At 43.1% G+C, this 25,213-nt stretch overlaps 2 protein-coding genes and 1 long non-coding RNA gene across 4 annotated transcripts in view; 1 reads left to right on the forward strand and 2 right to left on the reverse strand.

Moving 5' to 3' along the window:
- SLC4A11 (solute carrier family 4 member 11) overlaps nt 1-25,213 on the reverse strand; it is a 1,943,806-nt gene that overhangs the window by 1,016,560 nt on the left and 902,033 nt on the right. The window contains exon 3 of the mRNA XM_078678714.1: nt 5,461-5,511. Coding sequence (XP_078534840.1) covers nt 5,461-5,511 — 51 coding nt within the window. The remainder of the gene's footprint in view (nt 1-5,460; nt 5,512-25,213) is intronic.
- Nucleotides 1-25,213, reverse strand: part of LOC144821543 (uncharacterized) — a 1,076,254-nt gene that overhangs the window by 47,250 nt on the left and 1,003,791 nt on the right. The window lies entirely within an intron of this gene.
- LOC144821544 (uncharacterized) overlaps nt 11,508-25,213 on the forward strand; it is a 359,946-nt gene continuing 346,240 nt past the window's right edge. For both annotated transcript variants that reach the window (XR_013608379.1, XR_013608378.1), the window contains exons 1-2: nt 11,508-11,664; nt 20,978-21,130. This is a non-coding gene — a long non-coding RNA (uncharacterized LOC144821544). The remainder of the gene's footprint in view (nt 11,665-20,977; nt 21,131-25,213) is intronic.

The raw sequence follows: 25,213 nt of genomic DNA on the forward strand, positions 1-25,213 counted from the left end.
TAGTATCATTTCAACAGGGTGGATAAGTTTGCTTATGATGGAACATACCACAAAAGTGTGGGTGAGGCTTACTCATCCAGTATATACTGCATAATTGAAATTACCAAGTCGTTGCCTGACAATGGTATAACCCCATCCACCAACATATATTTGTAAAACTGGCCCAAGCCAGTTTTGGCTTGGGCAGTACAGAGTAAAAATGTTCACAAAATACTTTTACATTAAAGTTATCAAATATCTGTTTTCACCATTGAATCTGATTTTTAAAACTGATACTTACAACTTCAAATTATTTTTCAAACATTCTCCCAAGAGAAATAGATTTCGATCTTCCCTAGGCCTGTCTGTGGAAAATCGACCCTTAACCTCCAGAAGTGAAAATCTTTTAGGACTTCATTCACTGCGAGGGCAACTATTTCAAATATAAACTAAGCCATTTTTTAAGCCATGTGGGGTACGAAGCTATAGTATATATATTAGTCATTTCATGGGTGACTAATATATAAAGCACTTTTCCTTGCCATGTATATCCTGTCATATCTAAGTGGTGTAAATATACACTGCAGTCCACACATTTTAATTTCACATCAACTGTGCAATTTCTGTGCCATCTACAATGATCTTACAGGGAAACTAAATAGACCAATTGAGTGAAACCGATTTTACTGATACTATTTTAGGGCTACAACACATGTACTGTGCCATTGTACGATAGTGTCACAGGACACAGATACCTAATACCAGTCAAAAATAAGGTTGATAAAAAGAAAAGGCAGAAAAGCCAGATTTCTTCTTCATAGCTCCACTGGTATTACATTTTCTCCTTGTGTTTTCATGCATTTCTCGAACCAGTGCCATGTAGCCCTTTACATAGAATATTTAGCGCCCTGTGAAGTATTTGGGGTAGGAGGAGGCTGGTCTCAGTCCTATTTGCTAGCACGTATTCCATAGACGTCCTCCATTATTCCAAAGTTAACCCAAGAAAATCTACATCACATACATAGCCTTACTTCACTAACCCAATCATTCCCTGGTTCGCCCAAGAGCATACACTCTATGGGAAACACTTCACCATGGGAGATAATATTTCCTGTGGATAAAAAGCATAGACCTCAAATCAGGTGTGCAATTCTTGAGGGGGAGAACACATGTACAGTCCACTAAAATGAAAACCATACATATGACCGGACTGAATGAGGCAAAGGCCTCTTAAACTGATTTCTCAGAATGTTCCAAGTCTCAATTAGCCTTCAAAGAGAAGACCACTTCTATGCTGGCACACTAGGATTTTGCACTCCTATGAGACGCACACTTATTATATAAATGAGGATATGTTACAATCTGAAACTGTATTGGTTCCCTGCAGTTTCACTCCAATGTCCTGGCAAAAACCAAAGGAGTAGCTCTCATAAGCTGAGGTCTCAATGTTAATAGGGAATCCAAACAGACTAAGAGGGCAGGGCAACAGAAATTCATAGCAAATTGGGCGAAGTTTTCAGACTCTTTTCTCTTCATTGGTCAACGATAGAGAAAAAGTATGTACTTCACCTTTGACTATATTGCCTCTTTAACTGAGAGATAGACTGTTGGCTGAAATTTTACGCAGCACTTGACCCCATCCTGGACCGCTGCTCCTCAAGATATGGCAATAGGGGCCCACCACTGGCGCTTACTGCAGCAATACAAGATTTACACCCATTAGAAACAGTGATCCCTGCACTGGGCGAAAGATTACATGTTCTACTCGAATGACCATAGAATAGATTTAAGAATTGACTTTTTACTGCTCCAAAGATCGATTTGACAGAACATTGTATCTGTTGAAATATGGTTACAAATCAGTGTGGACCACTTTCTAGTAACCCTCGAATTGAACTGCACTTATTTATTCACTTAGCACAAAAGACTATGGATAATGAATGAATGAACATAACATTTATTGAGCGCTTAGCTACCAGAGGAAATCCCAGCGCTAGTAGCAGCACATCCAAAATGTCTACAGCAGCATTAGGGAAAAAGCAGTGTTTTAAGTGATTTCCGAAAGGTCGGATGGTTAGATTCAAGACGGATATGGAGGGGGAGTGTGTTCCATAACCTGGAGGCATTATAGGGAAAAGACTTCCTCCACTTCTTGCCTTTCTGATTTTAGTCACTACAACCAGACGACGAATATCCAAACGCAGGCCCCTGTTCGAAGAATAAGGCAGAATGATGGACCAAATAATAGGGGGTCCCTTCCTGCCAATGTCTTGTGTACAATACAGAGAGCCTTAAACTTCATTCTCTCCTCTATGGGAAGCCAGTGGAGAGTTGAAAGAGCTGGCTTCGCTGATTGGCAATTCAGAATCCGCAGGAGCATACGCGCTGCACAGTTTTGTACAATCTGTAGTTTGGTAATAGTTTCATGTGGTGCTCCAAAATAGAGAGCATTTGCATAGTCCAGGCGAGACCAGATCAGTGCCTGGACCATAAGTCTTCTGGCAGAGAAAGGTAAAAGGTGGAGAATTTTTCGTAACATCCTAAGGATTCCATAACAGCTAGCTGCCACCTTCCAAGCCTGCTCCTTAAAGACCAAGTTACAGTTAAGCCAAATGCCCAGAGTTTAGATCTACTCCTTAGGGATGGGGGCTGGAACAAGACAGACTGGCAACAGGAGGGTTACCTAGGAGCATCAGCTCCGACTTGGCCCCATTCGATTTCAGATATGAACGTTCCATCCAGATACCCACCATCTCCAAACACAGGCCTAAACCATTATCAAAGTGGTTGAGAGAAACAACAAGCTGTGTCTCATCGGCTTAGGTCACAATCTGAACTCCAAAAGGCCTCACTATCTCTGCTAAAGGGCTCATATAAACATTAAATAACAAGGTGCTCAGGGAGGACCCCTGTGGGACTTCACAGCTGAGGGGCATATGTTCTGAGATAGCATATTCAAAGACCTGGAAAGACCTACCTTCAAGAAAGCCCCACCCTCTGACACTCCCATGTCCCCTCAGTCGCAGGGACAATGATTGAGGTTGTGTTTAGTAACAGTCTTGTGTTCATTGATAGCCTAAGTCATTTGATACTATTATTTAGAAAACACCGAACAAGCAATCTCTTGGGACATTGGGAAGTCATAAAAGCGGTCATTTAGGTGGAGCGGATAGTAAATACAGTACATTTTAATCATACCCAGTGACAATTAAGCGAAGACTTAGCAAGGAGATTTTTTAGAACTTGAGCACCAGCATGAAAGTGATTACTCATGCAGAATGACGCTTCACACAGCCAAAGGTTAGCTAGAATGTCTGCTAATGAAGGATGGGATCCACAAATCATTAGTCTACATAGCAAACTAGTATAACAAATGTGTTAAGCCTGACCGATAATATTAACTAAAAATAAGACCAAATCTAAAAGCCATATCTGCCAAATATGGCACTGTGATGGAGCTATACGTTTTAGTGATGGCCACATTAAAAAAGCCTTCATGATGCACTTCTCTTTAGCTTACAGGGTAATGCCTCTTCTAAACAGGACACATTTCGAACTGTTGTTCACTTCTTTGGCGTAGACCTCGAGGATAAACAGCCCAGATAATGTAAGCACATTGCTTGAACCTTTTTCTGCTCCTTTTTACAAGGCCTTTAGCAATGTGTTGATGGTTCCACTCTTAAAAGTCTATTTCATAACATTCCATGCAGTTACTTTGATTTAGTTTGCCAGAATGCTTATTTTGAAGCCAGATAGGGACCCAACTGAGAGCCCAGACTATATGGGATCAAGCCATGTTTTGCATCACCTTATCAATTGTCATAAGGACAGGATTGCATGAAATACTAGCAACGGCACAGATTGGACTTTCAGAGAAACATGAACTCCAGGAAATATTCCTCTCACACGTTGCTGAAAAGTTTAAGTTAAGTGAAGCAATTTATTTAAATTTCTGGTCTGGCTCTTGTCGGACTCTGTGCTCGGGCTCCGGCGGGAGCGTCGACAAAGTAAACCGCAGATCGCTGGATGGTGCCTGTTTGCACAGGGTGGTCACTCCTTGACCACAAGGGAGATTCTGCAGTCTTCTAGTTGCAGTAGAATGTCGAAGGTCGAAGGTCCAGAGTTTGGTTTCAAGTTTCAGTTCAGGATAAATCTAAAGTCTCTTGACTCAGCTCCTACCTATATACCAATCTGAGGGGCTAGATTACCTGCTAGGTCCCTCCTATGGGTGGGACCAGGGAAGGGTGTGGTTACACCCCTTTCCCTTTGTCCAGTTTCGCACCAGAGCTGGGGCTGGAATGCCCCAGCAACTGGTTTGAACCGGGCTATGCATGGGACACCTTGTGTACCCCAGGCAGTGTCTCATTTCATTCAGCCCTCCCTGCCCCAATACACTATGGCCTGTCTGGGGTGGTGCTAGCACCTCCCAAGACAGGAAACCTATTGTCCAAGCTTCCCTCGCTGGAAGGACTCCCAGCAACAGGAGGTCAGACTTGTGTCTGTGGCAGCAGCATCCATTTTGTGATTCGGAGGCTCTGGTTAACTTTAACCGGGATTAACAGGAACAACATGTCTTCTCCCTCTAGAAGGGTGGAATGCTACCCCCGTCGCCAGAACTGGCGAGGGGGTAGTATTCCAAAGCGTATGACAACTTACACAACATGTTTTGATAAAGCCAAACCAGAGTTAGCATTTAACCGCGAGGATTATAATGCACTCAAGAGTATATGGTATGGCTATATCATAGAACAGCTAAAAGGGCATGGTTCCGAAAGCTGCAGACAGGCTCAGCTCATGCTAGAGCCTCATCTCACATAAAACAAAGCACTCTGCCTTCAGGATTGTTAAGGCCTGCCATAGGAGTGAATTATAGGTATATGTGTCTATATAGAATGGTAGGCATAGGAATATTATACCTAAGCAAGGGGTGATTACACGACCTTGCCCCAGCTGAGTGATCAGCCAGTTGTGTCAGTTTGGATGGCCAGCCAGGGGTGGCATAAGATATGCTGCAGCCCCTGGTAGGCCTTGGATGCACCTATGCCCTGGGTAACTATGGTACACTATACAGGGGCTCATAAGGTGACCCAAGATCCAATTGGAGATGTACCTAAAATACATGGAGTCCATTTTACAGTGAGAGCAGATAGCCTGGGGCCCTGATTAGCAGGATCCCAGGCCAACTCAGTCGAAAACCAGCTTAACACTAGGCAAAAAATCTGGGGTAACCATAGTCTGGTATCCACCTTCCTACAGTAACAATAATATTTCACTTAACTACCATTAAACAAAACTAATCTAACAGCTAACAAACCTGACGTTACAAGAGTAAACAGACGTTCCAAATATAATATTCACGCAGGACTATATTTATTAGCACTTTTAGTACTTGGTACTTATAGAAAACAGAGAATTTTACATGACATACAGGTTCCATATTACTGGGAAAAGAATTTGATATAGCAATAAATCAAAACTTGCCTGTCTCCTCAAAAAAATATCCATTCCTGGACATCGCTGCAGGAGGGCTATCTGAAAAAGAAAATGTTGAGCTTTAAATCCAAAATCTCAAACTGCAAAAACATATTTGCATGCAAAATTGAAAATATTTAACTAGACTACGTCAGTGCTAGTCCACATTGATTTCTTAAAAGGTCCCTACAGGTCCAAACACCATACAATACGGAGAGCAAATTTAATAAATCTAAATAAATAAAATAACGAATAATAAATTAACCACTAGGTTACGACTGTTGTCAAATTATCACCCCAGCAATATCTCCAAAGTGCAGCTGGCAGTAAGGACATATTATTTGCAGGCGTGTTCTTGGACTTGCACAGGTGCTTTGCCACGTGGTTCTACAACCACGAATCCTAGTGAACTAGGATTCTGCTCCAGTCCTGTGGAAACCTCAACCACCACCCCTCTAAATCACTTGATTACAGTTTCATTCAAACTAAGAAAACAGCGTCCTATGGCTTGTTCCCAACTTAAACTCTTTACCCAACAGGAATAGGTCTGCCACTTTTACTTTTTTTTTTAAACATGTTCTGCGTTTTAGATTTTTTCCCTTTCACTATTTCTAATGCTCTACATCTTGTAGACTAAACTCATTACTACATACCAACATGCATCATTCTACTAGTGTTATACAGTACCCACCACGTACTTTCATAACTTAGCTGATTCTTTTCACAGGCATTATTCGTAATATTTAGGACAATTACTGTACTGCATCTTTGTACATGCATGTACAACAAAAAACTCAATAAAACTGGTTTAACAAAAACGAAGAAACGTATTGTACACACATGGTCCATAATATACCCACATTTTATTTACTTGCAGCATGAATACTTGTTGAGCTAAAGGCAAAGTAAAATCCCTGAAATCCTGCCAGTCAATACAATAGGATTTTTTGTGTAAGGCGGCGGTAAGGTAACCGATGTCTCATGTTCATATTGTTGATACAATTACGGGTCTATACTATGTAAGATGAAATTAGTTGAAATTGATAGAAGATACAATATACATTAAAATCGAATTGTATGAAAATAACATTTCGGGTGTAAAACGCAACTATAAGGTGGTGTGGAAAGTGTTCAAAAGTAGGTATGATAGCGATTAATAAAACTCCTGTGATAGACTTTAAGCTTATTCTGTTTTCAAGTTGCACTGTCAAAACTCTTACACACATTACACTTAGAACTGAAGTACTTTCATAGTACAACAATGTGTGTCCCATGATGTTTTGGACATCTACACAGACTAACCACAACTTACTACAGATTTACAATCTATACGTTTTGCACTAATGTATCATTTTATCTTTTGGATCAGTAAGTTACTGAATATCAATCAAAATGTAAAGTTCCACCTCTAAAGTGTAAATCAATAACTTCTTAGAGGGCATCTAGCACCTGTTGGATGGGTTGGCAAGTAACTGCCATGGAGACTAACCTGCATAGACTGATTGAGGCCTTTCTATGGAAAGATTATATTGCCCTTTCTCAGCCTGAACGAAGTGGGTGATGAGTCTGCCCAAGAGGAAGAAGCATTAACAGAAAAAGGATGAAACACTGTGCAACTAAGTATATACGAACAGACTTCATGCCAACTGATCCTGCAATGGGCAGCCACGAAGGGGCAGTTACTGCACTTAGGCCGAAGTATTCTACTTTTCCCCCCAATGTGAGCTGGATCAATGCAGCCAAATGGAGGGGCACGTGGAGATTCAGAACGGTTTCCGATCGCCCTGGTGTTCAAGCAAATGTACTATGTCACGCAAAAATTTAGGGTGGTCACAGGTGACAATACATCTCTGTTCGTGCAGCTTCTTGTACCTAGACTTCATAACGCCGAAATTCGAGGAATCTACCTGAATTTGCCAATTAGCATTGCCTATTCTCTCCTTTCTGGATTCATCCCTTTACATTCAGATGTTCTAGTGCTACGATTCATGTGCTTCCTGATTTGCTGTTCGAGCTGCCTATGGAACAACCCGCTGCCTCTTGGAGGAGACGTTTGTTGAAGGGTGACCCTACTATTAATTTCAAGGACCACTGTCGCAACAAAAGAAAAGGATTGAGCTGGATGCTCAGCAAAAGCCTGGGTATCACAGTATTCTGTTACATTTTTGTACACTCAAGTTCTGCTACTAGAAATAGTTTGTAAACTTTAATAACATCTTAATCAACATTAATTTAGTTAATCGTTCATTAATCATTCACTTATTTTTTTAACACAAAACTCGTGATTAAATTTGCTTGATTACACAAGGATTCTACTGCCTTTAAATTCAAACCTCCTATGAATTTTGAGCCTCAGCTCATCATACTCATTTATGGAAGCAACTGTGAATTATCCATGTTTAATATTGAGCTAAAGTCAGGTGAGGGGAGACCAACAGAATGTGATGCAGCTGTGTGACTACAGGCAGAAAGACAGACTAAGGGCGAGATGAGGAGGTAGGGACAAGGTGTATAATGCAAGTGTCAAGACTCCCCATTTATATTTTTGGCTTGCTTTTTACCAGTGATGCTAGCTCAAAAAGCTTCAAAATGCCATTTGTTTAACCCCTTTCATTAAATGTCCTCTGTGCGACGGCACAAGCTTTCTGTAAAGTGGTTGGTGTCAGTGTTTGGGGCCCACTGCTTTAAAATCATCATTTTCAAGTAAATCTAAAGACATTTTCCTGGGGTTTAGTCGCTCAAAACCTTCTGCATAGGCTGGAAAATTATACCACGTTCTACATTTTTATTTAAATATTATATTCATCAAATTATTATTACTGCCAAAGTGAGCTTTAAATACATTGGAAGGAAATTATTGGAAGGCAAGCCCTAGCCCTCCAGGAAATCCTGAGCACTATTCTTTCGAAAACGTGAAAAAAATCCAAAGATTTGTTAAACAGCAGGTTTTGTTGCACGGTTGCCCAACACTTTTACAAAGAAAATTACTGTTCAATATTGGTGTGTAATCAGTATTGCAGGGGTATGCTATAAATCTGGATATTGGTTCTCTGCAGCCGGTGGCTCCACTTGTTTGAAATGATTCAATCTCACCTTGGACTCCAAGGAGTTTGGTTCTCCTTGACCTAAACCATTATAACTTTCCCTGCACTTTTTTATTACTGATTTTTGTATTTATTTAATGAACAACCTGCTTCAATCACTCAAATTTGGCCTATTTGGGGTTTTATATTGTTCCCAATGCCATAAATCTGAGAAAAAGAAAATTCTGCAAATCTGTGATGGGTGCAAGAAAACAAATATTCCAAGAGTTCATGGTAGGAGGTGGGCACAGTTTTGTCACTATCAGTGTGAATTGGAAAAAATATCTGTTTTAGACAAATGTTTACATGTAGTAATTGAAATAAGCAATTTACATTTCAGCAACTGTACACAAGCTAGATGCCATGCCCCCAGATCTGCTAAGTGTCAGGTATGAGGCGTTACATGCATTTGAGTCAAAGCCCTCTCAATGCTGCATTGACACTATAAAATTCAGCATACTGTGCTCCTGGAGCTCCCCCCACCCCCCTCCACACTTTTACTTGAGATTCACAGCACGTGAAAAATGTCAGCAACCCCTTATTTGTGCCTATGATCAACAGCATTTAGCTACTGGGGCCTCCGTGATCTACTCAGGCTTGAGAGAACATGCACGTCCGGGTAACTGCCGGGGCACTGATGTGGCTGAAGGCCATCAATCGGAAGAGTTGTTACTGCCTCCTCCAATTTCAAGGAGTGGTTTCTGCCTCCTCCAACTTCAAGGAGTCGATGTCTGACTCAGATTGGTTACCCATAGTGGTAGCCTGGTTCTTGATTTATCTGCAGGCCAGTTCCTTCTCTGACAATTTTATCTATATACAGGGGCCTTCAGCCATAACTCGTTAACGCAGAGCCTCATGCTTCGAACAGACACTACACAGAATTATTAATTCTGTTGAGACCACTAAGTCAATCAGAAATAAACACAAACGTTTATAGAATCAAAAAGATTCCAAACTTCCAGTGATTTTCTATCTTTATTTCTATATAAAAACGAAACCTATCTAAATAGCTTATGTGCTCAGTGATTAATATTGGTTTGGTTTTTCAAAGAAAAGTAGGCGTATATGTCATAAGAAAGACAAGCTTCCTTGAACATATCAATACAGAGACTTCTAGTTCGAGAATGTCTTTCAGGGTGCGCGGACTATAAAAGATGTCTGAAATCAGTGCTCCCAGCACATACAGCATTCTGAGTACCACTCAGACACTGAAGGTAATTTTTTTGAAAACGCCTCTTACAGAAAAGTGCATTTGAAAATCCATCTCTGTTCTTGTATTTTGCCTTTGAAAGCTGCGGTATTGGCTTATGGACCTACAGTATCTGTGCGCTCTTTGTTGGCAGGTTCTGATAGGTCCCTAGACCAATGCATGTATGTTAAGCAGCAAGTTCAGTGCCTAAAATAAATGCTAGGCTCCAACAAAACGTCTGCCAGCACAAACGTTGTTCCGTTTGATTTTAACACATCTGTTTGACCTAAAGTGGTAAAACAAGAGCACGTAGTACTGGGATGACTCTTCCAAAGACAGAGTTTCAGTCTAAGAGAACATGTTCAGAGACGTTTTAAGGCATGGGCAAAGTGGGCTCTGGCCCAGGGCCCCAGCCTTCCTGGGGGAAGGGGGGCCCGAGAGGGTCTTGCCCTGATGAACTTAAATAATTCTTAAACAGATTGTTGTAAATAGTATTTTCCTTTCGTTTATTTTTAATGAGGGGAATGTGTGAGTTTATTGCAGACATTTTTCAGACAAATGTTGTGTTTATGTTTCATGCAACATCCATAAAAAAGTTTCTTCTTGATCAAAACAGGTCCTCGCATGAAAGGGGGGCACAGAGATTATTTGCAGTAATATTAGCGAGCTGGCGCTGGGTTACAATATTGAAAACCACATTAATATCCCAGAACATTAGATGTACACACATTTTGATTTTGGATCAGTGACTTGGCCAAAGAGGGTATATGAAAGAGGTGTAACTGGATCATAATTTCAAATCTGTTCCTGACAGGGGCCCCCGAAATACGTTTGGCCCAGGGTCTCCAAAATCCTTAAGACATCCCTGAACATGTTACACACTATAGATTCAGATGCAAGACTTCCACTCACCTAATCTACTTAGTATGCCCCATACACTTAGGATCTCTACGTTGGGCATCCTTATTTAAAAGTGTGCTGATACTTTGTGACCCTGAGGAAGCTAGCCTGGCCATTGTATTGCCTGTCCTCTCCTGTCTAAACCAGATGTCTTTGAACTACCTCGCTCTCTAGCCTTTTCTTGTTCAAATGTACCGTTCAATCCCCTAGCGAGCTCACCTTCCCCTCAAAAACTATTGCTATTCTCTAAAGAGGTTAAGTTATGAACCTAACCTTAAAACCTGGGAGTACTCGTTTTTAAATGACGCTCATATGGCCACTCAAAGGGTCACACACAAGCCCTAAAATGACACAAGCACACAGTAAATAAATGCAGACACAATAAGCACACAATAAATCCAGAAGTGTCGCGCATAAGCAAGCTGGAGACTTGGCTTCCTGCAGAAGGGGGTGGGGGTTGCACCCCTCGGTTTCGGCACTGGAGCGCTATCTCCAAGCCTTAGCAGAAAGTCCGACCAACGGTTCACCTGCTCTCCTCACAGCGCTTGTACCCGGGCGCGGGGTTGTCGTAGGCAGGGCAGCGGCCGCCCGAGAGGCGTGAGCTAGTGCCGCAAGGAGTCTGTTGGTGCGTGCCCCGGTGCCACCCATCCCCGCGATCCCACACGGGTGCGGCGGTATCCACGGGGGGGCAGGGGTCGTGGACCAGGCCCAGCTGGCTGAGGTGATGCGGCTTCAAAGCGAAGTGCGTCACCGGGCCCTCGCGCGTGCAGGCGGGAAAGGAGCCGCGTGCGCACCGTCAGGGCCCCCAGGAGCGCGCCGGCGCGAGAGGAGCCGCGTGCGCACCGTCAGGGCCCCAGGCGCGCGCCGGCGCTGTATCACGTGACGAAACCGTCCCTTCCTGGAGACCGTTAGAGCAGCCGCGTGCGCGACGTAAGGGCCCAAGGACAGCCCCATCTTGGAGACCGTTGGTGTCCTGTTCGTCCTCAGACCTTCGTGGCCTGTGTCCCTTCACACTGTACCCCGCAATCTAGAGTTCAGCAGGTGCCCTGCCGTTATTTTCTTACATAATTAATTTGTTTGTCAATATACCCAGGGCTGGGGGGGGGGGTCTCTCAAAGGGGCGTGGCCAGTGTAATTAGGGGCGTGGCTTTAAAACATTTACGCTAAAAATCTGTGTTTTTCATAGTGTGCAGCCCCACTTGTATTTTGCTATTTCTGTCATTGCATTCAGATATGTGCTACAACAAGTAACATCATACCTACAAGTAAGGACTAATGGCTTTGTCAAGGGTTATTAGTTGCATAACAAACAAACTGCAACTATGGCTTGTTGCATAGAACATTGAAAAAGATTCCAATTAAAGCCCTGGTGACCCTACCACAATGTTGCTGCTCTTGCGTTTCAGAAAGAGAAGGGAAATCCATAAAGAAAATGACTCTTTAAAGGATTTCTCTTACCCCACAACGCTAACCTTGCACGACGACATGCCGTAACTTCTCCACTAGTGAGAAGTGAGCAGCGCACATCAATGTGCCTGCTGTCTCGGAACGGGTCTCTAGCGGGCTGTTTTGGGCCCTGGCACTTTTTTCCAGACTGCAGTGACAGCAAACTGCAGTCCGGAAAAAAAAACTGACCGCCTGTGCCATGGCACAAAACAGAGCCCGATAGAGACCTGTTTCGAGGCGCCTTTAAAAAAAAACTGCCGATGCTCAGCACCGGTGAGACCCGGCCCACTTATGAATATACCCACCGTTACATGACGTTTTAGAATAAGAAGGTGGGGGACTGAAGAAAAATCGGAGGAATGTATTTTTCCCCGTGGACTTATTTAAACAGAAGCAATTTTAAGCAAGAGCTAGCTACAAAAAAGCAGTTTTTGGCTTCAAAAATTGTTAATCATCCATACCAGTGGATTCTGTTGGCATGTATGCGAAACAAAACTGGGAATTACAAATGAAATATCGCTCTGAAAAAACAACGTATGGCTTTCCTTTTGAGTTCATCATAGTTCGCTGAATACAAAAAAAAATATAAAAAGAAAGTAATTCACTGAATGCAGGTAGTGGAATGATACATGTCACCAATAACGATCATTGGCAAAGCCAAGAGGTGTCGCCTACACAAGAGGATTTGCCAATGTGTTATGTTGTACACCAGCATGGCTGCTGTTCAATATGGCTGAAAATGAGTGGCGTGGAGGATCGTAGAGTGGAATGGCAAAGAGTGGAGTTGCATAGAGTGAACTGGTATAGTGTGTCGCCGAGTATGGTGGAGAGTGTAGCGGCATAGAATTCAGCGGTGTACAATGCAGCGGCATAGAGTGCAGTGATGCAGAGTAGAGTGGGATAGAGTGGTGTTGAGTATACTTTCCATAGAGTGGAATGCTGCAGAGTGCAGTGGTATAGAGTGGAGTGCTGCAGAGTGCATTGATATAGAGTGGAGTGATGCAGAGTAGAGTGCAGTAGTGTAGCAGGGGTGTGGAATTTATTAAAATATCTACTTGTCCATGGGGCAAGTTGCTTCATAAATCTACTTGTCCTGTAACAAAATCCACGTGTTACTTTGGTTCCATGTGGTTCGGCGACAAATTATGGCAGCAATCTCATTATATAAGAGCTCTTATATAGCCTCTCTGATTAAGCCAGGGCTCATACCACAGTAGTTTTTGAATACTCGCAATCCCTTTATGTTGCCACATTTCTGCTAATCTACATACTGGGACTGAAGGTAGTGGTAAGCAATAATTCCAGGGTTGGAATGCCCTTTAAGTCTGTGCAAATCTACTAACTTGCATGTTTTAAGGGTTTCCAACAACTCTTCTCTAATCTTTTCCCATACTGAGAAATGTTTGAAATTTACTCCTGACAATTACAGGCGTAAACCTTCTTCCAGAGTTGGGAAAAAAGTGGTTGATGGGAATATGACCTTGAAAACACTTGGGTTTTCGCATGAACAAATCTACACATGCACATTTGCTCATGATAAACTGCAGTTCACAAATATTTTCCAGGAGTACATTTCTAGCCCTACTTCTAAAAATTCTTGTAAATTCACGAAAGCCATACAGCTGCACTTAATGCAAGGAAATATACCAAGGGTGCACTTTTGAGACTTTCTTTAATAATAGGGCCCCTAATTTGGTCTGGCGTTAACCGCAACCTTTTGTGTTTGTTAGAATTCTCTCTCCCTCTCTGTGCATCGGCTGGCTTCACTGTGAGTGACGGCATTAAGCTCTTTCACAAGGAGTATATTGGCACACAAAGTAGTTTTGTTCAGTGGCAGTAATTAATGTGGCAGTGTGTGCTTTTTTTCTACCAATTTGTTTTTGCTTTTACCAATGTTTGTTATAATGGTGAGGGCCTGGCAGCTCTCACATCAAGTAGGCTTTACAAAAACAATGCCAAAACAAGTCACATATTGGCAAAACGAAAAAGCTGATCACTAATTTCAAATTGACTGGCTTTGCCAATGCTTGTTTATTTTTGTTTCTCATAATCTTATTGAAACTGGTTACACTGATTTTCCAATATGAATATTTTTGCGAAATACTAGCATGCAACACATTTTACTAAATGATGCTGCAAAGAAACGGTACCTGAAATTTCAGTTTAGCAAAATGTTTTTTTTTCCTACTTTAATTTTTTTAGGAACATTTTATATTGAAAGCAAAATCATTAATCTTGCTCTCAAGCTTCTGAAAATATTTGCATCTAATCAGAGAGCATTCTGGGAGCATTATGCATAGCCTCATATTGCTAAACTTTGAAACCGTGAGTACACATTTTTATACTGTAACCACTGTCAGTTGTGCGATCAGAACTTACATTTACTTAGAGCGATCACCCTAATAGAAAAGGCTTTCAATTAATGAACCATAAATACAAGTTTGAACAGCATTAACATAGGCACACAAGTAATAACTTAACTTCAGGCAGTGCCCTTCCCTGGCCCTTAATGGGCTACTGCAAACTGGCAGCCAAAGGGTTTGTGCTGCAGGGGGTTGGGCCTACTTGTCCCAAGGACAAAATACAGATTAAAACTTGTTGCCCTTGACCCCAAACAATATGTCCAGGGCGTCGGGCTATAGGAATTTTCCATCCCTGTGTAGATTAGAGTGGTGTACAGTTCAGTGGCGTAGAGTGCAGTATCGAAGAGAGCATTAGTGTAGAGTGTAGTGGCGTACAGTAGAGTAGTGTTGAGTTGTAGAGTTCAGTGTAGTAGAATTCAGTGGTGTACATTAGACTGGTGCATAGTAGAGTGCAGTGGCGTAGAATAGCATACAGTGCAGAGGCTTAGAGCGGTGCAGAGTGCATTGGCATGGAACGCAGTAGTGTAGAGTTCAGTGGCGCAGAGTGCAGTTTTGCAGAGTAGAGTGTCAGAGTGCAGTGGTTTAGAGTGCCAATAGAGTAGAGTGGCGCAGAATGGCACAGAGCAGTGGTTTGGAGTTCAGCAGTGCAGATTAGTGCCTTGGCAGAGTGCAGTGCCGTAAAGCAAAGTGACGCTGAGTGCAGTGTCAGAGTAGATTGTTTCAGAGCAGGGTAGAGTGCAGTGGCATTGAGTAGAGTGCAATGGCATAAAGTGCAGTGCTGAAGAGTAGAGTGGGTGGCACAGTGGAATGCCATATGTAGGAAGCTGGCTCTGTATGTAGTATACCTAAAGAAGTTATAGTGTGCACAGAGTCAAGTAGATCCTCAGAGGCTTTACAGAGCCACAAGTAGATCATACTAATGCTCTTTTTTGGTAGTGTGGGCGAATAGTTAGGATCAGAGGGCAGTGCTTAGCATTTGTTATACACAAACAGGCAATACATGATACACACATTCAATGACTAAATCAGAGACCAATTGATTCTAAAAAATAATACTTTTAGTATATTTATTTTATAGAGCCAAAGATACTTTGTTGCATGTAAATATGTTTTTCAATAAAATGTATTTTTAGATAAAAAGAGGACATAGTTCAATATTAAAAAATCCAATATCACATGGGAGGAAACACAAACAAATTGCATGCAAGTAAATGACTTACAATCTTGCTTTGAAGGATAAAGAATAAACACCAGGCATGGTTCAGGTAAATAACAAATCTGCACCTTCAGCGGCACGGGAGGGGGACTGGGTGCAGGGTTAAAATTCGGAACTGGTGCCACTGTTATCCAACGGTAACCACAGTCTCCAGAGGTTAAGGTAAGCACATGGGGGTGGGAGGAGGGATACAAGGCAGCACCAAACTTACACCCTCAGCGGGACAGAGGCGGCTGGGTGCAGAGTGCCAACACAGCATCAGGCGCCCAGTGCAAACCAATGGGAAACCTCAGCAGGCTCAGGCCAGTCGAAGAAAATCTACATATGCACAGTTAAGTTGAGATATTCTGGAGCATCGGAACACCGTTGGTCGATCTCCCAAAGCCCAAGGGCTCTGGGTGCAGGGGTGTCTTTTTTTTTTTTAGGAGGGGGTGGGTGGGAGCCAGAAACAAAGCACATCTTGGGGAAGAGGTGTCACACCTCCTTCCACAGGATGGGCACAGGGCTTGTGAGCGAAGCTGGCGCCTTTGTAATGATACCCCAGCCTCTGCTGCTAGCAGATGGCTGCCTCTGGTTCAAACCCCCACTTTGAGCAGGAGAACCAGCGGGAAGACTTAGTATGAATAGGAGGTGTGCCCTCCTTCACCAACTCCACCCCTCAAGTGGAAGAGGTGAAGTAATGCACACTTTTCAGTGCCCACTAGCTTGAAGATGGTGGGTCTTATCCAATAAGGGCTGGGGTTATACACCCGTCCCACAGGAGGGTGGCATAATAGAGGGTGTAGACACCCCGGGCAAGGAACCCATTTGTCCCTACCTGCTAATAAGGGGCTCCATTAGACCCTCAAGTTAGTTCCAGCAGACCTAGGAAGAAAGGACAAAGGAAACGCCGTGCAGAGAAGACTGAAGATAACCAATGACTAGGCCCCAATCCTACAGTCCTGTCTGCAGCGGCTAAGATCCTACAAAGAGAACAACCCCGGTCCTGCAGACAGCAACCTCCAAACCCCCTGGGAGGACTGCCTGCCTTTGACAGAGAACCAGAAGTCCCGAGGACAGCAGACCTGTCCACAATAAATCAAGACAACACTCTGGTGCCCTCCAGAACTGCGATTCCTGACCACTCTGCACCAGACGCCTCTAGCCTGGGTCCAGGAGGCCCACTGGTTCAGAAAAGGTTCCCCAGTGATCCTGAGTCAGAGCCCAGCGTAAGCTGACCCCTCCTGCACTCCACGATGATGGCTGTAGTGTGAATCCAAAGGCTCTCCCCAACCAAGACTGGTTCCGGTAATAGAAACCAGACAACAAAGGACACCCCTGCGCCCAAAATGTTTTTTGTGCAGCCTCCGGTTCAAAACCTGCAGCCTGTTTCCAAAACCGGTTTCTTCATTTCACTTGCCTTGGGGACCCAACGGTGTTTGCACCCTGAACCAGGCCGCCGCTGATGGTATATGTTTGGTGCTGCCTTGTGGCCCCTCCTTTGCTTACCTAAACCTCTGAAGTTTAAAGCAGCTGCTGGTTCACTTACCTACAAGCAGCGTGTCTTCAAGCACCCTCAGTCTCCCTTGGGTAACATTGGGCCAGACAGCCAGATTTGATTGCTGCACCCGGCCCCCCCTGTTCTGCTGTAGTACAGTGTTTGTGCTTACCTGAACCTTGCCCTCTGCTGACCCTGAAACCCGAAGACTGGAATTTTAACTTGCATAATTACCTGTAAAACCACATTATTTTCCTTCATAGATTAACATTGCAAAGATTGAAAACTGCACTAACTGTCCACTTTTGAAACTGAAAGTATTTCTATTTAAAGACGTACTTACCTTCTTGCGAAGATCTTGGTCTTAAAATAAATCTTAGGAAAAGCTTATTTTTATAAAATTGGTGTGGATCTCCTTTTTTAGTCATGAGTCATTTATTGGTCAATGTGTGCACAATAAATGTCTTATTTATTTGATTTATTTACTTATATAGCACCTGAATCACCCTCGTAGGGGTGTCTCTGCGCTTGCGGACGGGTAGGAAAAAGCACATACTGTATGAGGCATCTAGAATAGGAATGTTTAAGGACTTTCTAAAATGGGAATAGTCCGTACACTGCCTTAGTGTAAGCGGGAGTGAATTCCAGTTCCGTGGGGGCAAGGTAGGAAAATGCCTCCCCCCCAACCCCGGTCTTGGCCTTATTAATGCGTGGGACTTTAAGAAGGGATTTAGAGCTGGAGCATATTGACTAAGCTTCTCATGTTGACCCGTGTCCATATACTGCCTTGTAATTTTACATTTTATTCGCTTACGCACCAGAAGCCAGTGCAGCTGCCGCAGTGGCGGGTTCGATGCAGATCTATAGGGGGCGTTCAGTACCAAACATGCTGCTGTATTTTGCACCACCTGTAGGCGATCCAACAAGGCCTCATTGGCCGATAACCGTAAAGCATTGCAATAGTCAAATCGACTTATGACTAGTGACTGGATAAGAGTCTTCAGTGTGTGGTCTGGAAGAAACGGAAATACTCGCCTCAGAAGACTTAATACATGAAAGCATGAGCTTACCGTTTGCGACACCTGCGCCTTCATGTTTAGACTCTGTTCCATGCGCACCCCAAGATTCTTTACTGATGCCTCTATCTAGTGCTAGCCTAATATTGTCGGTGACTGCCACTAGGGCTGTCTCCGTACTATATATCGGTCTGAAGCCTGATTGTGATACATCCAGGCAATCTGACGCTTCGACATAGGCTGATAAATGCTTGTTGATGTGTTTTTCCAGCATTTTGCTCAGGAGGGGTAGGATGGATATAGGTCGCAGGTTAGATAGATCTTTCATAGAGGCCTTGGTGTTTTTACGTAGTGGAATGACTTGTGCTGCCTTCCATTCACAAAGGTAAGTGACCTTCCTTAAGTGATGCATTCAGAAGGGAACAGATAGGAGCAGACAGTTGTTTAGAAAGGCTCGCCGATATTTTGGCTGGTAAAACATCAAGGGGGGAGCCTGATCTAACGGTATGTAATAAGGCTGCCACCTCTTCACAAGTCGGGGGGTGGGCGGGACTCATCAAAGGTGTTCCCTTTATATCAGGGAAGTATTCATATGTTATGGCCGATCTCAAATTGCCAGCTGTAATGATTTTATCATAGATAGCCTCTATTTTCTGCTCAAAGTATTCCCCGATAGTGTCACATAAGGCTTGGGAAGGGGGGTTCATCCAGATCACACGCTTTAGGGTTTGTGAAGGTCTTAAGGATCTGGTACAATACTTTTGGGGCATTCCCTGCCTGTGCGAACTGCAAAGCGATGAAAGTCCTCCGAGCCATTTTGATATTTTTGTGATATTGGGCGAGGAGAGTCCTATATTTTTCTTTATTACTAATATCATGGGAACGTCTCCACCGTCTTTCAAGATTTTTGCAGTGCCCTTTCTCTATGCGTAGTTACGCAGTAAACCAAGCTGCTTGGACCGGTCTTGACTTACCCATAGAGGTTTTCAAAGGTGCAAGTTGATCAATTGCAGCTTTTGCAAGTGCATTAAAGCGTGCTAATCCCTCCTCTACTTTTTCATGTTCCCATCCCATGGTACTGGAAAAGCGGCTGAGAAGGCTTCAGGGGTGACTTTATGCCACTGTCTAAATGAATAGTTAGTCAGAACCAGTCTTACACTCTTCTGTGTTAGGCCTAAGGCTGCTCACCCACACTACCACAAATAGAGCACTTTGGGTTTTCATTGAGCCCTGTACAATTCTGGGGGAATCACTGGACTGTGCACGATTTAACCACCTAGTGGTAAACCATACAAGGAGCTAGCGTCCTACATTCAGAATCGCTGGGGAACCTTCGCAGGACCAGTTGGCCACTTGGACTTGGGCCGTGGGCGTCGGGTGCAGAGGTGGGTCCGGTTTATGGTTTTGAGGTTCCTCAGGGCATAGCTCTTGGTCTTTCAAGATGGTTTCTTCTGAACAGGTCCGCGGTCCTCTGGAGATTTGGCGTCTTTATGGAAGGCAGGCAGTGCTCTCTTGTTACAGAAGGTCGCTGGTCTACGGGACAAGTCATGGAAGTTTGTAAAGTTCGGAATCCGCAGACCGGCTGTTCCTGCTTGGGGGCAGGTGTGAAGCACTCCACCTAGAGAAGGCTTTGTTTCTGACCCACGAGAGCAAAAGGCATCCACCTAAGGGGGTCAGAAACAAGTCTAGAGGTGGCCGACTGGTAGGGATCAGTCAGGCATACAGTAGTGAGTTGGTAGGATTTCAGGGGGCACCTCTGAGGTGGCCTCTGGGATCATTTCTTAATAAATTTAACACTGACATCAGTGTGGGTTTATTAAGCGGAGATGTTTTATACCAAACATCTTGGAATTCAGTGAACCTATCATGGAGCTGTGGATCTTGTAATGACAAGCTCCCAACCCATGTACTCAGTATGGCTTCACTGTGCACTTATGTCTAGGAATGGACTTAGACACCATAGGGACATACCTGCTGCTCATGCAGTTATGCCCTAACATGAGGTATATTGCCTCCTCCTATAGGCCTGTACGGGTGACTTAGCTAGGCCTCCTGAATTGCTGGTAGACCTGGCACACAGGGATGTGTGTCAGGTCTACTCTTCGCTTTTACCTGTACAAGAACACAGAGGCTGCAGTGGCAGGATGCCTGTGTTTGGTTAGGGATCTCTTAGGGTGGCACAATACATGCTGCAGCCCTTAGAGACCCACTCTGGTCACAAGGCCCTTGGTACCACTGAGATGTTTCACAAGGCACTTGTATGTGAGCCAGAGGTGTGCCAATTGTGGAAACAATGGTACTGCTTTGGGAAAGAACACAGGCAATGAGAACCTGGTTAGCAGGAACCCAGCGCACACTCGGTCAAAGATGCATTAAAATCAGGAAAAAAGTGGGGGGTACTTTCCTACAGATGAAGAGTGCAGGGGCGTAGAGTTGAGTGGGACAGAGTGGAGTACACTATGGCGTGGAGTGGAGTTGTGCGGAGTGGAGTTGTGCAAAATGGAGTGGCTTGGAGTGGTGTAAAGTGAAGTGGCAAAGAGTGCAGTGGTGATGAGAAGAATTGAGTAGGGAGAAACGACAGAGCAGAGTGGTGCAGAGTAGAGAGATTTAGGGTAGAATAGAGCAGAGTGCAGTGGCGTGGACTGATGTACAGTGGGGCGGTGCAGAGTATAGTGCATTAGGGTGTAGTGGTGAAGTGTGCATGGTGTGGTAGCACACTCATTACACTCAACATGTGTTCAATTGAAATGACCATTATGTTTGCCTAGACACAGTTTTACTAATAAAACTATACTGTTTACAAATACTTGAACGGTTCATTTAAATGTTGTTTTAGGAAAAACCCTTTCTTACCCCCAGTATCCATCAGGATAGTCACATAAATCCTCACTCTTTGAAGTCAGAGAAAGAAAAGTAGACACCAAGCTCCGATGGAAGAAAGAGCCTGACATTTGACCTTTGTCTTAGAATGCACAGCAAATGTGACAAGGTAAGAACAAGATTTACAGGCCTGTTAACAGAAATAACTTGTGGAAGAATACAAGGAGAGGTAGTGTGGAAAGACTTTGCTCCTTGGGAAGGGTGAGAAACCGGGATAAACCCAGGAGTCCACAGACTCTTGAGCGAATAATGCAGAGAAAGAGTACCAGCAAAGGCAGCAAGGGAGTATAGGTCACTTATTTGTTGGCCCATCCGGGTAAAGATTCAAGTTTACTAGAGAACATGTTGCTAATACTGCAAAGAGTACTAGGGCCAGACTCATGTTCAGAGTGGTTAATGGCACCGAAAAATTCAAAAAGGTACATGGTGCAAGATGGATGCTACATGCATTAACTAACATATAGGGATACTAAAGCGAGAGAACACATTTAGGTTTGAGACGTCACAGACTCACATTGGGATGGGCGGATGTATACAAAATGTGTGGGGTATTTGTCCAAGTACTTGAAGCTACTGACCTGCAATGCAGACTGAAGGAAAGTGGTCAGCCCCACCCACACACTTTGTTCCAATGCCGATGGTTATGACTCTGTATGTGCGCTGAAGCCTTCAGCCCAGATCCCAGTGCCTGTGCTTTCTCCGTAAAACGGATATGTGAATTTATATCACCCAATTGGGAAGAACTTTAACCCCCCTGCTTATAAGTTCCTTGTATATAGCACCAGTGGTACTCTGTTTTATTAAGTGATGGTAATGTGTGGCATGCAAAAAGGTTGGCACAGTTCAGGGGAAAGATGAGGGTCCCTAATTCAAGTGGGAGTCTAGATTGTAAGTCATATGATTGATTGGTTGGATGATGCATGTATGGATGGTTAACATTAAGGTGGACAAGATGGTGATTAAGGTGGATCTACTACACCTGTTAACCAACCTGAGGATGAAATTCCTGAAAAACATCAAAAAGTTCCTCGCTATGGCAGAGTTTGTGTGAAACTTAAACGTTTAACGCCTTTATAGTTATGTGAGCTTGTAGGTACGGTCTTTTGCATCCACTTTACTATAAAAATAATATTTACTTTATTTGTGCTTTAATTGTATTGCATAGTTTTGGATTCACTGTTTGGGATTATTGACTTTCTTTTGGGGTTTTAATTTAGAAGGGGGATGTGTGGATTTAGTTCTAGGATGTTAGCCCATACCTCTTGCTCGGAGTATGGTTATTCCTTTTCTCGCTTATTAGAATGTAAGGGCAGAGGATGGAATGGAGGAGGTAGAATGCCGGGGCGATTCCAGCTGAAAAGTGGGCGTTATGTTTCTCCACCTGTTACTCCACTTGTATGTTGCCGGTGCAGGGGTTCGGAGTGTGAGTAAAGTACTGATTGAAGAAACTGAACTAGTTTAGTGGTGATTAACACAAGACACATCAACCCTATCCCAGCTCTACACGATATATAACCAAAGTAAAGCCGAACAAGCATTTCCAATGTAATCGGTCTCACCTTTGGGACCTTATATATATTTAGCTATGCAGCAGATTAGCCTGTGTGCTGAAACATCTACTGTTCTTTAACATGGAGGTAAAGTAAGCACCAAATTGCGTGATACGCCATGGAGAGAAATATTGCCTTTCAGCGGGAAATGGTGTAGTCCAAAGCTCTGTTTTTAATGTAAAATCCAGGCTTTCGGTGGTCATATCACTGAAAATAAAAGATTTAAAAAAGATATTGTCTACGGGTGCTTGTGGAAGACAATTTCTATGGACTGGAATCTAGAGAATGCTAAAGTGATTCTGGTATTTTGCTGACCTCTGCTGGTCGTTTTCTATTAAGACCGTTAAATAGAGGCAGTTGAACAGAATAAAAAGTCCCTAAGTGGAAGCAGACAAATCCTAGAGCTGATCTACGGAACCCACAAAGTAAACACATAAGTATATGCAAGTATACATTAAAGTATATAGAAGAGGTCTTGAATCCTCGACCTAAAAAGGGGAGTAGTACTAGTTCATGAACTAGGCAACAACAAAACCGCACCTCCAAAAACCAGCATGTAAATACAGAGAATTTGAACCCAGTAACAGTTGTGGCGGTACACAGAGGAGTTAAACACAGCTGAAGCTTGGAGGTGCCCTATGGCAATGTCTAGTTTCAGTCTCTCCAATAACGCTGGAGACTGAAAATGGTAAACTCTTTAAGAACAAGCATCGAAGCAGGAGCTAACATCGGCTTGGAAAGAAGCGTACCATGTGACCTTGTGTAAAGATTCACACACGCACCTCCGGGCAGAGCCTCGAAAACCACTTGAGCTCCACAGAACTGGCCCAGGTCCGGCGTTCCACTTTATAATACAGCTCGACATTTGGCCAGAGGATACACACAGCTTATGAAACAAGTAGTAATCAAAGGTGGAATGCTAACACAAACAAGAAGGTTTTGAAACTATGAGGGAATTCTGCCAATGCCGCCGTGGTTAGGACTATAATTGGCAGCAAACACCACAAGCAGGGGGCCATAAACAGAAAAGATACATTGTAAATAATGGCTCTGAGGAGAGATTTTGAGACCTATAGAGAGGTGATTTCCCAATAGCCTCAAATATCCAATCTTTAAATTGTGAAATTGTGCATTGCTGCCAACAAAGCCACGGAGTTCTGCTTCATCGCTTTGTAAAGTTGTTTCTCAAATAAAGACCTTACTTGCAGTCCTAAATACACAAAAAGCAAACCTAGATCGAATTTGATGCATATTGAAAAACTTGTTAATACTGTGCGCCATTATATGGTCCTTTGATGGAATTTAAGCGTTTAGCATAATGCACTCTACAAGACAGAGCTAAAAATATAGTGAATCCAAAATAATTATTTTCGGATTAGTAAAAACAGCCACTGTACCATTATAGCCTATACACGTAGAATGGCAAAAACAAATCAAAAATTCCAAACTGCCGGATGCATAATTCAGCCTCAACAGCCCACTTTCATCTGAAAACCGGTACCAGTCCCTGGCCACAGCACTGAAATTATTTTTCAGCTAAAACGTTACAAGTTCTAGTATCCTCCTTGGCAAAAAGGTAAACTATTAAATCACAGGTATCACAATATTCGATTTGCTTTGGTTTTCAGTCCGATGTCCGAGTATTGCTTAGTTGACTATGCCGTTGTAGGATTCATTTTCGTTACCTCGAAAACTTATAAAAATCAGCCTCACATTCTGTTGTCACCAGCATCAATACGATGCATTTCAAGGCTACACGTCGCGTGCATATGCTTGCTAACAGTAGCAGTCTGAGATACCTCATCGTGAAAGGAATCACATGGAAGCGTGTGAAACGTCGGTTTTCAATGAGAGCGAGAGGCACCCGACCGCAGTCTGATCTACCGCGTGTTTCAGGACCTCGCCCACTCCTTAATTGAAGTCTGCAACAATATACGGCGCATACATTGCTGTCAAATAGAAGGCCAAACATTGGACATTCCTCACACAACTAACAAATGTAAACCAACCCTAGCGAGAAGTGTGACATTTTTGATAGCTGCTAAAACGGCAAAGAACAAACTTTTTTCATGAACCAACTTGTGCCCAGTCACCTGTGAGTGATTTTAACATCAACTTGTTATTCGTTTGTCAACTTAATTATAAAAAATACATATAATGAAATCCATACAAGTTAAAACATTGAAAGAGGCTTTTGCTCGTTAGAGCAAAAGGAAAACTTCCAGGCTTCGTTTATCACCAAATGCAGCCTTAGAGGTTTACCACAAATATTGTCTCCGTTGCTCCATAAAATAGGAATCTGCCCTCTGAAACTGGGCATCACTTGTGAATTCAAAATATATTTATTCCTACATAGACCATCTGTAGAAATACATGTACAAAGCTTGCACGCATTAAAAAAGTGGACTTTATTAATGATTTAAAGCCAGTTTGCATACTGCAACATATGTCTATATTGGCAGTTACTGGTATGTAGACTTGTATTCACCAACTTCAAACTAAAATTGGCTAGCACCATCTATGAGAAAGGAAAATAAAAGTAGAAATATATTCAAGTGAGGAGGCAAGGCCAGTAAGTAGGGAAGGTGGGTATACAAATCATGAACCCTAGAAAAGTGATTTCTTACAGATTTGGATCAACG

The sequence above is a fragment of the Lissotriton helveticus genome, chromosome 2_2, assembly GCF_964261635.1.
Source record: "Lissotriton helveticus chromosome 2_2, aLisHel1.1, whole genome shotgun sequence".
NCBI lineage: Eukaryota > Metazoa > Chordata > Amphibia > Caudata > Salamandridae > Lissotriton > Lissotriton helveticus.